General features: G+C 41.8%; 1 protein-coding gene across 9 annotated transcripts in view; it reads right to left on the bottom strand.

Annotated features, from left to right (window-relative positions):
• PCDH7 (protocadherin 7) overlaps positions 1-13,305 on the bottom strand; it is a 417,107-nt gene extending 403,802 nt beyond the window's left edge. For 5 of the 9 annotated variants that reach the window (XM_045076308.1, XM_045076307.1, XM_045076317.1 and 2 more), the window contains exon 1: positions 9,046-13,303. In XM_045076308.1, coding sequence (XP_044932243.1) covers positions 9,046-12,240 — 3,195 coding nt within the window. In that variant the 5' untranslated portion in view covers positions 12,241-13,303. Of the gene's footprint in view, positions 1-1,462; positions 2,624-9,045 lie in introns of those variants that run through there. The other 4 variants (XM_045076301.1, XM_045076305.1, XM_045076324.1 and 1 more) reach the window with 3 other exon arrangements.
• Between the last annotated feature and the right edge of the window lie 692 nt (positions 13,306-13,997).

Raw genomic sequence — 13,997 nt, 5'->3', positions numbered from 1 at the left:
AAATATTATCTTATCATTTAAAACAAAATATTCCAATACTGAAATTTACAGCCTATCAGGTGGTATGTTCTGAATCTGTCTCCATCTGTCCACAGGCACCTCTCTATGTGGTAAATTCCAGTAATCACAAAGGAGATTGATCAAGAGACCTGAGGTGGATGACGACTGGGGGCAAGAAAGGCGGAGAAAGGAAGTCTGTGCAAAATAGGAACCAATGGTGACATGTTCAGAGATTAAAACACACACATATACACACAGAGAAATGGTAATAGGCTTCTAAAAGCTTTTGCTGTTGATGAATACTTCTGTAATAGTATGTTGTTGATGACTCTGATTCAGCTACCTAGTACACTAAAATCTTTGGGAGTGTTATTTTTTTTGTTGCGATTTATTATGTTTTTCCAATAATAGCCATAGTTCCCCACTCCAAACAAACTGCAGTGGTGGTTCTGAACACTTTTCAACTGTTTCCATAACAAAACACATTTTTCCATGGCAACCAAGAGTAGGAACACACATACACAACTGAAATAGGGATTGCACATGACAACATTTACTCTCACTCTACGGGTGATGTAGTTGGAATGGTTGTGTTTTATTTCATATCTTTCTGATTGTGGTAGAGATGCACTAAATCAATCCATGCCTCAATAATGTGCTGCGACCCAAGTTTTCAAAAGGCTGCCTTAGAATTTTCTTTGTGAAAGTATTTATGTATATCCTCTCTATGTAGTTGCAGTTAGATTATCCTAAAATTCTGGACCTTTTTCCTGTATAATTTTTTTTTAATTGATATGATTTGTTACAGGATTCATACTTTAAGTATACCTAAGGAAGTTTACTACTTTTGATGAGGAAACATGACATTTTCAAGAAGCAGAAAGTGGTAAGGGTTTTTTCACCAGCTTCTTAGACTGGTCCTTGTGCTTAAAACAAATTGAGAAGTTGAGGATAATTAGGTTTTATTCAGGAATTTCACTACGGTTTCAAGAATATTTCTGAAAATGTCATTTGTTTTTGTAAAATTAAACACCTAATAGAATAAAAACCTTGAAATATATACATTAGGGAATTGCATGGGTTAAAGTACACTGCCTATCACTCCACATTTTAGTATTTTTCCAATATTTATTTATCATCATTATTTTTTAGAGAGAGACAGAGAGCGTGTGCCTGTGTGTGTGGTGGGGAGAGGTAGGGGAAGGGAGGAAGAGACGCTTAAGCAGGCTCCACGCCCAGTGTGAAGCCCAACATGGGACTCTACCTCAGGACCCTGAGATCATGAGCTGAGCTGAAATCAAGATTTGGACGCTAAACCAACTGAGTGACCCAGTATTCTTCAAGTATTTATTTTTATTAGAGGGCTTTTATATTGACAATAGTTCACACACACACACACACACACACACAAAATTCCAAGAATCTGGCATTCTTAGTATTTCAAAACTTGTGGAAAACTTTGTAGGGCAGATGATGTGGTAAATGTATTAGAATTTGATCAAACTTTACACACAAAACACTTATTTTTAGGCACGAATACACATACAACAAACACATAAATATATAAACATTAGAGAATTAGAGGGACCACCCAGTGGAATCCCTAACTTACCCAGATTATTACTTACAGAACTAAAATTCAGCCACTCTCTCTCTCAACCATATCTAAATTCTGAATTCTCGGAAGCAGCCTGAAGTTACGTTATCTGACATCAAATAGAATAGCCTTCAGATAAATGTACCACAAAAGCAGGAAGCCACAAATTCCTTCTGAACGTGACTACAGTGACTTTCGTAAATCTAAGTAAAAATTCCAAATTTTCTTAAGGAATTTAACAACAACAAAAACTTAAAAATTCTATAGATAGTACAGATTCTTTGGTCAGTATTTCAAGATTAAGGATAAACCAGTCCATTGGCAGTAACTACTTAATACAAAATTAATCTCTCAAATTTGTTTTATAAACAATTTTTTTAATAAATCTTGCTCAAAGTCCTTGCATATAGATGTGTAGGAGCACACACAAATAAACACAGTGACATTTAGAAATACACACACAGGATGAACAAGAGACACTATCTTTTACTCTAACACACTATCTCACTGGCCTGGAAAAGATTGTGATTCCAAAGCCATTTAAAAATATTGATCAACTTGGAATTTTATCAAACATCACTATTTAAGCTATTACAGACAAAGACTCAGTAGACTTAATTTTCCTGGGTCCACAGAAAGCTAGAATCTCAAAAGTATTGCTGGAATGTGTCTTGGGACCTTTTTTTTTTTTTTAATTTCTGCTAACCACCTCTTTGATAATGGAATTCCTGGTGACTTAGACATCCATTGGTAGCACATTTCTTTATTAATACTGCTTCTTTTATAAGTTTATTTATTTCAATAGTATTCTTCCTTAAATGAGGGGGAGGAAAAAAAAAGAAAAAAAATAAAACCTTGAAAATCAAATGCACAAGTGAAACAAGCAGTGATTGGCTGACACCCCACGGCCAAGGGCAGGCTCCAGCAGGTTTCGGAGTAGCAAGGTCATCAGAGTATGGTGCATAATGGAGCATCATATTAGAGTGGAATTCAGCCAAACACAGTAATGTATGGATGTAGACGCATCTGAAAGAAGGAAAATAAAGATTTATGCAGGTAAAAAAAAAAGTGTGATGAATATTTTTTCCCCAGTATCTTCTACCCAATCAGAATGCTGTGGTAGAGGTTTTGGTGCAGAAATTTTTTTATTTACTAATTACCTGTTTGTAAATAATAAAAATGCCCAGGGTGGGTAAAGTTAACTCATCAGATGAATCCTACTCGGAAGCTTTATTAGTTTTTTTTTGTTTGTACACAGCATTAGAGTTCAATATAAACATCACCAAATTCCTGAAAATAAACTTTTATTCCGCCTTTAAAACATTAATTCACCAGAAGTGATAATTAAGATTAGTTTTAGTGGTTTCAGCTCAGTTCTTCTTGGAATGTGATTTCTCCCACAACACTAATGCTAAATAAAGCCTGTGTAATGTTCTGAAACGGAGTCCCTGCTTTAAAAAAGATTCTAAAGGCTTTTAAAATAAATAAGAGAGAAAAGTAGAGCTGACTCAAGATCTATATGAACAGATCTTATTATTTCTATGGAGTCACAGTAAATAAATGGATGGGGAACCTTGCTATAGTCCAGAAATTGCTTATATACAGCTTAAACATAAAGCTCTAAATAATTATTATACTAAATTTCCAACATAACCTCTACCACTCTCCTCTCTCAGGAAAAGATATGGTGGCAAAATATCTAATAGCATTGGTGACAATTGTGAAGCAATGGTTATCACAGTATATTCAGTTTTTAAAACAGTTCAAATTTTATTTTTGAAATTAATAAAGTCCATCATTGGCATTTTATCACTATATAAATTTAAACTTGATACATTGGATTGGTTAACTGCCTAACAAAAGAGGCAATCCAACTGAAAAATTTAAAAATGTCACATTCTTTTAAAATTTGCTAGAAAACAAAATTAAAGAAAAGTTAGTTCACAACTGTGTGTTAAGGGCACTATGAAGGTAGAGCACAATGGCAAAGTTGGCAAAATGCAAAGGAGCAGAGAAGCCAGACAAAATCATCCATATTGATGAAAAAGGTAAAAGATTATTCTGATTAGAATTCATATAAGCTTTCTATACATACAGCATAGAAAGCTTCTATTAATTTCTATTAAGATTATGTTTTTATTGAGGATATACTAATCCCAGATAGAAGCTTACATCCTGTCGTCATGGTTCTGTTAAAATTAAAAATTCTGTCAATTAACCTGTTGCATATATGTTTTAAACTATGTTAAGTTACTTCAATGAGTGTAATCAATTGTTATTCTACATAGGGAAAAAGAACCATTAATTTCCTTTGAATAGCTATAAAATTTGAATTATAATTTTTCCAATAATTTACAGATTAAAAACTAGAGCCTAGGGGCGCCTGGGTGGCTCAGTGGGTTAAAGCCTCTGCCTTCAGCTCGAGTCATGGTCTCAGGGTCCTGGGATCGAGTCCCACATCGGGCTCTCTGCTCAGTGGGAGCCTGCTTCCTCCTCTCTCTCTCTCTCTCTGCCTGCCTCTCTGCCTACTTGTGATCTCTGTCAAATAAATAAATAAAATATTAAAAAAAAAAAACTAGAGCCTAAAGCAGAATTACATCCTATTGTAAAAAATTCAGTCTTTCTAATCAAATATACAATTATACATACACAGGTAAATCTCAGATTTCTTTCTCTATTGAAATATATATAGTGAAAATTATGTGACTTCAATTTTATTCATAGAGATAAAAAATAGAACCAGAACACTGGCCTCTGCATTCCATGACTTGTATCCAAATTGTATCCTCAATAATCTTGTGATCTTAGCCAAATTATTTTATCATAAAGCCTTCAACTTCTTAAGTTTCATTGCATCAGTCAAGGAACCAGCAGAAAACCAAATTCACACCTCAATGGTACAGAGAGATAAAGGCCTCAGTCTCTCTTCATATAAAATGAGGGAACTGGTTTGGATGATATCTTTTAATTAAAAAATGTGATGACTCCAGTGATTTTTAGATACAAACATTAATGGTTGATTATATTTTCTTTCAGTTTTGTATATGTTTAAAGTTCAAATATGTTCTGTTTATTAATTTATGAATATCACAATGAAATAAAAGTCCAATGGTGCCATACTTAGTTTATATGAATATATCTGTATGTGTTTGTGTGTGCGGAGAGACAGAGAAAGAAAAAGAAATAACAGGTGTACATTTTCCCACATTTATAAGGTATGTAATTACTCCAAAATAGAAGATAACAGGAAAGAATGATTTTGCTATATTTATCCAGCTGCATGATTTACTTAAAATCTATAAATTGACTTTGTGGTCTCATGTCTAAGTTATTAATTGACTTGGGATAAGTTTGAGATAAGTTTCAGATTGTCATACCTGACATAAAAATTTATAAATGCAAGGTAGATCAGATCAGTGGATGACCCTTTCCTTATTCATAGACATCCAGAGATCTAGGTAATGTTGCTTTAGTAGATATCTCCTGACGAAAAACATAACCTTTCATCAGTTATTAGCCACTCGTCTATTACATCAGGCCAAATGTAACAGAAATTTCACCATATGCAGATGCCCTGTACCTCCTGAAAGATTTCTGGTTGTACACAGAAGAATCATATTGTAGAAATTATGCTTATCGAAATGAGACTAGAAGCTATGGTTGGCATCACTCTGCAGATGCGTTCCTACTATAATACATATGATGTAATGTGCATACACGAACAAACTGATATTTACTTTTTTCAGTGCTGAAAACTCTAATAGATGATGGCAAGTCATCCATTTGCTTCCAGACTGGAAGTAACTTAAGAAATAATTTCTGCCGTATTTTTTACTAAGTATACAATGAATATATTGAACACAATTTGAGCACTTAAAGAGAATATTATTCAGACTCCATTCTGCAGTTCCAAAGGCAAGGGAAACTATCACTGGATTTAATATGAATTTTTCTTGAGCATTTCTGCATCAGCTACAAATGGATTTTTAAATTAATGTTTATTCAGGCTGTATCTTCCTTACTCTTGCCAAAAGTAAAGTACTTTACTTTCCATTTACTAAATACAATAAAATTTTTACTTGCCAGTGCGTTATCTAAATAAGAGCATGGCATGAATAAACTCAACAGGACCTAAAAATAATAAACAAAGTAGTGACTATACTTTCATATGTTTACTAATCTTCTGGAATTATACTATTCTTTAAGAAAATTGAAAAAATATTTAACACATAATACGACTCTGAAGATTATAAAATAAGTAGAAAAATAGAATGCCTTTGCTTTTATTTTATAAGTCAAAAGCAAAATTGTATTTCCAAGTCACAAAACTTGAACAACCACTAAAACCAGGTTTACCAAGCAAAGGAAAGGTGGACACTTAATCTCAATAATGCTGTCAATGATCCACATTAGGCTCAACTAGACACATTATTTAGTTGAGAGCAAAGGCTATTGTTTTAACTGCAAAGATCTGAACTATGGAAACCTGGGCTACATCATCAGTTTTGCTAAGGTGTGATTTTCAGAAAGAAAGAAATAAAAAATACAGCAACTCTGCAACACACATCTTTTAGATTCTGCCAAAGAGTAACTACAGAAGCTTGATTTAAAAATTTCTAGACCCAGTGAAAACAAGCCAAAAAGGGGGGAGGGGCATTATTTACAAACTTGTTTCCATAAAGCTGTTTAACTTATTACAATATAACCATTACCAGGATTTAAAAGCAACACTTTGAAATGTCTAATTATCATGAAGAGGAAAACACTGTAAATAAATACCCTATCCATTATATCACAGGTAAAGAACTATGTTAAAGCAATTCAAGAGAATTATAAATACAATGAAGACTTTATGTCAGATGAAATCTTTGATTTTTAATTAATCCCTATCATAAGGAATTAAAATATGGCATCCCTCAGGGTTTTTCTTAGATAAATTCAATATCAAAGGGGAGAATTATAACAAAACCTGTGTTCTTTATTTTATTTTATATCAAATTTAAACACAGAAAATACATTTTGGCAGTTGTTTTTAGGTACAGCTAATATCTTTTAAAAAATAAAAATGGAAAATCATCTACTTATGGTACAAACAAAAATCAGAACAAAAAAGATCCTGTTTACTGTGTCAGATGTCTAAACAGAATGTAACTTTGTAAATGGATCCCTTGTCCCCTGACAGCAATATTGAAGAGATGAAGAGTATCAATTACTATTACTAATTACATTAAGGGGAATGTATTTCATTCTCCTTTATTTCATTTTGTTTCAGCTATTTATTATGGTAAAAACTTTACACATCTTTTGAATACCTAACAACATAGAAGTTTTCCAGTCACTTTTGGCAAACTGCATGATTTATACCAATGGCTTTGCAGGTTTTCTATTTTGGTATACAGACTTCTTTGCTCTGTTAAGAGTCTCTAACACCATACATTAGTTTTTTTATAAGCATATCACTTTGCCTTTTAAATAGGATGCCACAGCAGTCTTGGTATTGGCTGTCTTAAATATTCAAGAATATATAGCCAAACTCATTTGATGAGGCAAATAAAGCTTAAGTGACAGCACAGAACACATGAATGGGTTGTATAAAATATCTATAAATCTGCCACCTGCTATGTCCATTCCGAAGTTGAAGATTGTGCAATTTAAAATGTAAATGCCTTTCAGCCATGGGACAAAACATCCCATTAAGATGACAGTGAAGAAGTAAACATTCTGAAGAAAGATGTTTTCATATACTTTTTGCACTACATGTTATCATTTTCCAAGGAAATTTCTATAGACCTTAATTTATCTGTGGGTGTTCCTAAACCATCTTAGAAAAGTAGTATTATTTTACCTGGACATGTCCTTATTTACAAAATGGATAGAAGTACCAAAAACAGAACAAAAGTCTTCTTCTTCTAACTCCAGGTAAAGCAATAGCACAATAAATATAACCTTCCACTTAATAAATTGCAGGTTAAAAGAAATAAGTAACTCAGGCTCACAAGCATCACATATTTTCAAAAGCCATTTAATGTAATGAAGTTCAAGCCTATATTTTCTTGGATTGCTGTGGTAATTGGACATAAAATCATGTGAAGTCTGTTTCTCCTTAACCAAATAGCTGCAGTAAAGTACTATAAGTAGCAAATATTTCTTTAGGAAATTGATTTTTAAAACTATGAAAGCAGTAAGGAATTAATATCTCTTTTCTATGTCTTTAATGAGCCCATCAATAACATCTTTAATGACACTATAAAGCAAGTTTTTCTTTGGCCTTAATTCTTCCCACATTGCACATTCTACATGCAAAGCATATTTAATAGAAAAACTATTATTTGATATTATTTGTCAATCATAGATGTGTTTTTCGAGATGAGCTCTTGTGATAAGAAATATGTGGCATTTTATTAGTGGGGCTACTACAGCATTAGACACAGCAGTTTCCAAAAGGTTTTACTTGCCGAATGTCAGACCTTGGTGGGTGTAAAAAGTAAACTTTGGGAGCATTACATTTATCACAAAAGCAAAACCTACAAAAATAAATTTTCTGTTTTCTGAAGTTATCTCAAAATATGTTTTTTTAAAACTCCGTATCTCACTGAAAAACAACAGTATTGAATATTCCATATAAACATAATAATGTCAGGATATCACAAGGCAGACCAAAATTTTCTTTTACACAGTGCATCAAACAAGAACATTTCTGTTGTTCAGCTTAAATAATAAATGGATCATGCACTTTACTTTTGCTTATAAACTTTTAATACCAAATACGAAGAATGCAAGTGCTAACTTCATAGCTTCCCAGAAGTCTAGTTGTTACAGACACTGAAGTATTTAAAATGAAGTTTTGCATGATATTTGTGTATCATTAAATGTTTTTAAATCAACATTTTTGTCAACGTAATCAGTATTTAAGTATCTCAGTCTTGCTACTATATTTGCATGAACCAGCCTCCATGATCTGTACAATCCTGCATAATACATAACACAGATAAAACTTTTATAGTGTTCAATTTGCATAGGCACCAGTAGTAACTTTAGAAATCCCCCCCCCCCCCGGGATGTAATTATACACTGAGTAGCCACAAAACAAAATAATTTCAGGTTAAAGCTAACCACCCAAACCATATATACATATTTATCCTGAAAATAGAAAATGTAAGATGAATTAGTACTGTCAAGGATAAAGAGATGTACAAAACACTGCCTACTTTGAATACATTCTTCGATAGCTTAGTAAATGCTGGTTTGATAAGTTGCAAAATACAAGGGGGCATCTTGCGCAGATGGCCTGTGGTCAATTAATGACCTATGAATTCACATTAATTCACTGCTATTAAATTTTTTAAATAATAGCTTTAAAAGAGAAAACAAAACTTCACAGAAGATGTTCTGTCTCAGATTTACTAGCCTTCTGTGGGATATTTAGATATATTTGGAACACATCTTACCTGTTTGCTGTACTTGTTATTGGTTTGACAGCTGTATTCAGAGCAGTGATCTGATCCAATTGAAATGTTGTCTCCTGCTCCCACAAAGGTGTTGGCTGGTGGTAGATCTTGTACGGCCTGGTGTTTTTTTCCTGCAGTTGGTGACTGGGGGTGAAGCTGGACAGTAGGCAATGGAGAGCTAGATTTGTAATGCCTGGCCAGGTCAGGACTGCCAGGCCCCCCATTAACAGATCGGTATCGCCCCATGCTTGGGCTATCTGACAGCTTCTCATTGACACTATCATACCTCTGTCCATTTGGTTTAGAAGCTTCTACAGTGACAATGCTGCTGTAGAGAGGCTGCTTAGATTTTTTGTTTTTCTTGTCCTTTTTAGGCTTTTTAGATTTGTCGTGCTGCTGGGGTGTAAAAAAGTCTTCGTGATCCTTTTTGCCAGCTTCATAGCCATTTTTATTTTTGGACCGGCAGTACCTTGCCATCACTACAATTAAGATGATTAGAATCACTGTCATAATTCCAGCAACCACCCCAATGACAATACTGAGTCTCTGCTTGCTAATTTCGTAACTTGGGTCACCAGCTATATCCTGGGTGAGTGGGGTGTGCAAACTTCTGGCTATCTGGGAGTCAATCACAGTTGCATTAGAAACACTTTCATTGACAAACACATGCACCAGAGTTGTGGTGGACTGGGAAGGCTGCCCACTATCATTCACTTGCACAACCAACCTGTGCAAGCCATAATGCTTTTGGGTGAGTTTTCCCACTAAGGAAACCACACCACTGGTGGAATCAATCTCAAACAGCTTGAAGGGATTCCCTCCCACAATGCTGTAGTTAAGGTCTGCATTGATGCCATCGTCACTGTCTGTTGCCAACACTGTAGCTACTACTGTCCTGACATTACTCGAAGGTGGCAGTAAAGTGTAGGAAATGTTTCTGGGAAGGGTCACGGTGGGAGCATTGTCATTCTCATCCATCACAAAGAGAGAGACTGTGGCTGTGGCGGATCTGGGAGGATCTCCCCCATCCACAGCCTTGACTCTGAATGTGTATGTGGTCTGATGTTCCCGGTCAAAAGACATTGTGGAGTAAATGGTCCCCGTGTCATTCTCAATGGAAAAAATGTTACTGTTTTCTTCGATGTAGAGGCTCATCTCCGCATTGCGCCCCTTGTCAGCATCCATCACCGTGACCATCCCCACAGGGCTGTTGGGCTGCAAGTTTTCTTTCACATAAAAGGTAAAGACATCCTGCATAAACTTAGGGTCATTGTCATTCTTGTCAGCCACCTGCACAATCACCGTGGTGCTGCCCTGCAGCACTGGGATGCCTTTGTCTTTGGCGTTAACTTTAAACTCATACCTGTCTGTCTGCTCTCGGTCCAGCACCGTATTGACAAGGATGTCCCCAGAATCAGGATCGATGGCAAAGATCCCCATAACGGAAGAATCCAGAGAGTAGGCAATCTCTGCATTTTTCCCACTGTCGGCGTCTGTCGCCAGCACCGTGGCCACCCTCTCTCCAGGGATGTTATTCTCGGGAAAGTACACCTCCACCACCGACTGGCCAAAGACGGGCGGGTTGTCATTGGTGTCTCCTACCTTGACAACCAGGGAGTTGTTGCTGGAGAGGCTGGGGCTGCCCGAGTCCACCGCCACTATGACCACGTTGAATTCCCGGGTGGTCTCATAGTCCAAAGGGGCCGAGGTGTGCAGAAAGTACTTTTTCTTGTTCTGGTCGCCCTCTGTGTCGCTGGCCGGCTTGAGCTGGAAGGGCACATCACCCACCACGGTGCAGGTGACTACCCCGTTCTCGCCTTGGTCTCGGTCGGACACCTGTACCAGAGCAATGGGGGTGTCGACCAGAACATCTTCGGCCACGTTGGCCACCCCGTCCTTGAGTGGGATACGCCCGATCTTGCGGATTTCAATGGACGGCACATTGTCGTTCTCGTCCTTGATGTTAAGGACCACCGTGGCCTTGTCGGTCTTGGGGGGCTGCCCGCGGTCGCGGGCCATGACCGTGAAGCGCAGCTGGTTCACCTCCTCGCGGTCGATGCGATGCAGGACACTGAGCCAGCCGGACGTCTCGTCCAGTCGCAGCAGCCGCCGCACGGATTCGGTAGCCGCTCCGAACACATACTCGATCTGTCCGTTGACCCCCACGTCCAGGTCCGCGGCACGCAGCTGCAGGATGGGAGTCCCTGGGGCGCTATTCTCGGCTAGGTCAGCTTCATACACGCTCTTCTCGAAGCGGGGGCTGTTGTCGTTCACGTCGGTGATGAGCACCCTTAGGATGGCCTGAGAGGAGCGAGGAGGGTCGCCACCGTCGCGCACCCGCAGGGTCAGCTCGTAGGAATCGCGTTGTTCCCGGTCCAGCGCCCCCTTCACAATCAGCTGTGGCTGCTTCTCGCCATCCGGGGTGTCGGCCACCTGCAGTTCGAACACGCTGCTACGGCCACCGGGGTTGGTCCCGCCGCCGCCCTCTGGTGCGTCCGGCCGCCTCTTGGAGCCGCCTGGGCCGCCGCCGCTCGCGCCGTTCCCGCCGCCCCCGGGGTAGGGGGCGCTGTCGGCAGGCCCAGAGCGCCGGCCCTCGCCGCCGCCGCCGCTGCCGCCGCCGCCGCCGCCACCGCCCCCGGGCTCCTGGAGCAGCTCGTAGCGCTCGATGCCGTTACGGCCGAAGTCACGGTCCGTGGCGGTGGGTAGCAGGTAGAGAGTGCCCACCGGCCGGTTCTCCTCCACCGTGAGCGTGAGCACGGGTGACGGGAAGGTGGGCGTGTTGTCGTTGATATCGAGTACGATGACCCGACCCTCGAACAGGTCCACCCAGCTCTGCGAGGGCCCGATGACCGACACTTCGAAGTCCAGAAAGCACTCGTTCTCGTCGAAGATCATCTGACACTGGGGCAGCTTCTCGCGGTCGATGCGCCGCTCGCTCGTGCTCAGCTCGCCGGTGAGGTTGTCGATCTTTAGGTACTCCGAGCCCGACTCGAGGCTGAAAGTCACCTCACCCGAACCCGTCACGATGCCCAAGTCCGAGGCGACGTTGCCGATGCGGACGTCCGCTGGGCCCTCCTCAGCCAGTCGATATCGGAGGAGTTGCTTGGCGGCCGCCAGGCTGAGCGAGAGCGGCAAGAGGAGACAGCAACCCAGGCACCAGCCGCGCGCCCACCCCGCGGTCCGCATCCTCAGCATCTTCTCCTGCTGCTGCTGCTACTGCTCCTTCTAATCACAGCCCCCTCGGCGCCCCCCTCCTCCGGGGCCGGCCGCCTGCCCTCCTCCCAGTCCTCTTCTCTCTCCGGGAAAGGAGGAAGCGAGAGGAGGGAGGGGGCAAGAGCACCGTGCGGAGTCCGCCAGGGGGACCGGCGATAGATCCTTCTTCTTTTTTTTTTTTTTTCCTTCTGCTTCTTCCGAAAGTTATTGTTTCATAATTCATGCAATGGGTGCTAATCGCCCGCTCGCCGGCCGCCGTTCAGTCGCAGTACTCACAGTTCACGGGACACTGCGCGCCGCGGGCTCGGCGCCCCCCCCCCCGCGAGTCATCCCCGCAGCGGGCGGAGGATCCCGGGCTCCGGTTCCCGCTTTGTCGGATGGGGCCGGAACCGCTCCGGCAGGCGGGTGGTGGAGCCGGGAAGCGGCGGGGAACAAGCCTGCAGCCTCCCCCGCCTGCCAACCCTGTTCGTCTTTGCTGCTACTCGAGTTGCGTCCAATTCACGTTCCAGCCACTCACTCCAGACCCAGCTTCTGCTCCGGCTGCCCAGGCAAACGTGAGTTGCTGCCTGCACGAGGCGCCGGGGCCAGCAACAAGCCAGTCTGAACTCTGACTCCGCTCTGGCAGCGGGGGAGCCAGTCAACAGATCGAGAATGAAAAATCCCTGGCAGGTCGCTTCGGGCACCGTGCAGTGGAGACCACTCGCGTCACACAGCAGTCCGCGTCCGGGTCCCCCCCGCGCGCCCAAGAGCAGCCCGAGCCATCTTCAGAGACGCCCAGAGTCAGTCTCTTCTCACCCCCAAGAGCTCGGGTTTCTCTTTTTTTCTTAACAACTCTGCGCAAGGTCATTAGTCACGAAGCCGCCGCCTGAAACCGCAGCAGCCGTTCGCCCGCGGGGGCGAAGGCTGAGCCGTGCGCACCGCGCGGTGCCCAAGTTTGGGTTCGCAGCCGCAGAGTCCGTGCCTTTCCTCACCTGCATTCGGCCCGCAATTCGGAGCACTGGGATCTGCAGCGCTGTGCGCGATTCAGGGAGGAGATTGCAGCCTCTCTCTCTCTCTCTCTCTCTCCCCGCTCTCTCTCGATCCCTCCCCTCCCTCCCTCTCTCTCCTCCCTCCTCCTCCACTCTCCTCCCTCCTCTCCGTTCCCCTTTCCCCTTCTCCCACTCTCTCTCTTGCACGCTCCCTCTCTTTCCTCCCAGTCCCAACGCTGGCAACTCGGGCTGAACTTGATCCCTTTGCAGTTCAAAGGTGAGCAAACCAAGCTCGGTGCTCAGGCGACGATGGCCTGGCGAAAGCCCCCGGCCGGGCTCCCCCAATGGCAATTAACAAAGATGCCCAATTCTGTCCGGATTTCCGAAGAAAAGCCAAAGGCACTGGGGAGGGGGTGAGCGGGAGGTGGAGTCAGAGACGCTGCCAAGTAGCTTAAAAAAAAAAAAAGAAAGAAAGAAAGAAAGAAAAGAAAAGAAAAGAAAAAGAAAAAGAAAAAAAAATCCAGTTTGCCAAGGGGAGAAAAAGTGCCAGTCGGTTGTTGCTTCGGAAGTGCCCTGGCACGGCGGGTGAATTCTGCAGTTGTCTCGTCCCTTTTCGCGTCTGGGAGAGTCTGGTGCGGGCGCGCTCGCCGCCCCTTGGACTGCCAAAGCTCCAAGACACTGAATGGCAAATAGGAAGCTCCCGCTCGCCAGCCGCGAGCCGGAAACCCGCAAGTTTGCCCAAAGTGGTGGCTGCTTCTGGGAGCTCGCAGG

Source organism: Mustela putorius, unplaced genomic scaffold (assembly GCF_011764305.1).
Source record: "Mustela putorius furo isolate JIRA1106 unplaced genomic scaffold, ASM1176430v1.1 tig00000083_pilon_pilon_pilon, whole genome shotgun sequence".
Taxonomy (NCBI): Eukaryota; Metazoa; Chordata; class Mammalia; order Carnivora; family Mustelidae; genus Mustela; species Mustela putorius.
The sequence above is the reverse complement of the archived record's forward strand: the minus strand, read 5'-3'. Positions and strand labels throughout refer to the sequence as shown.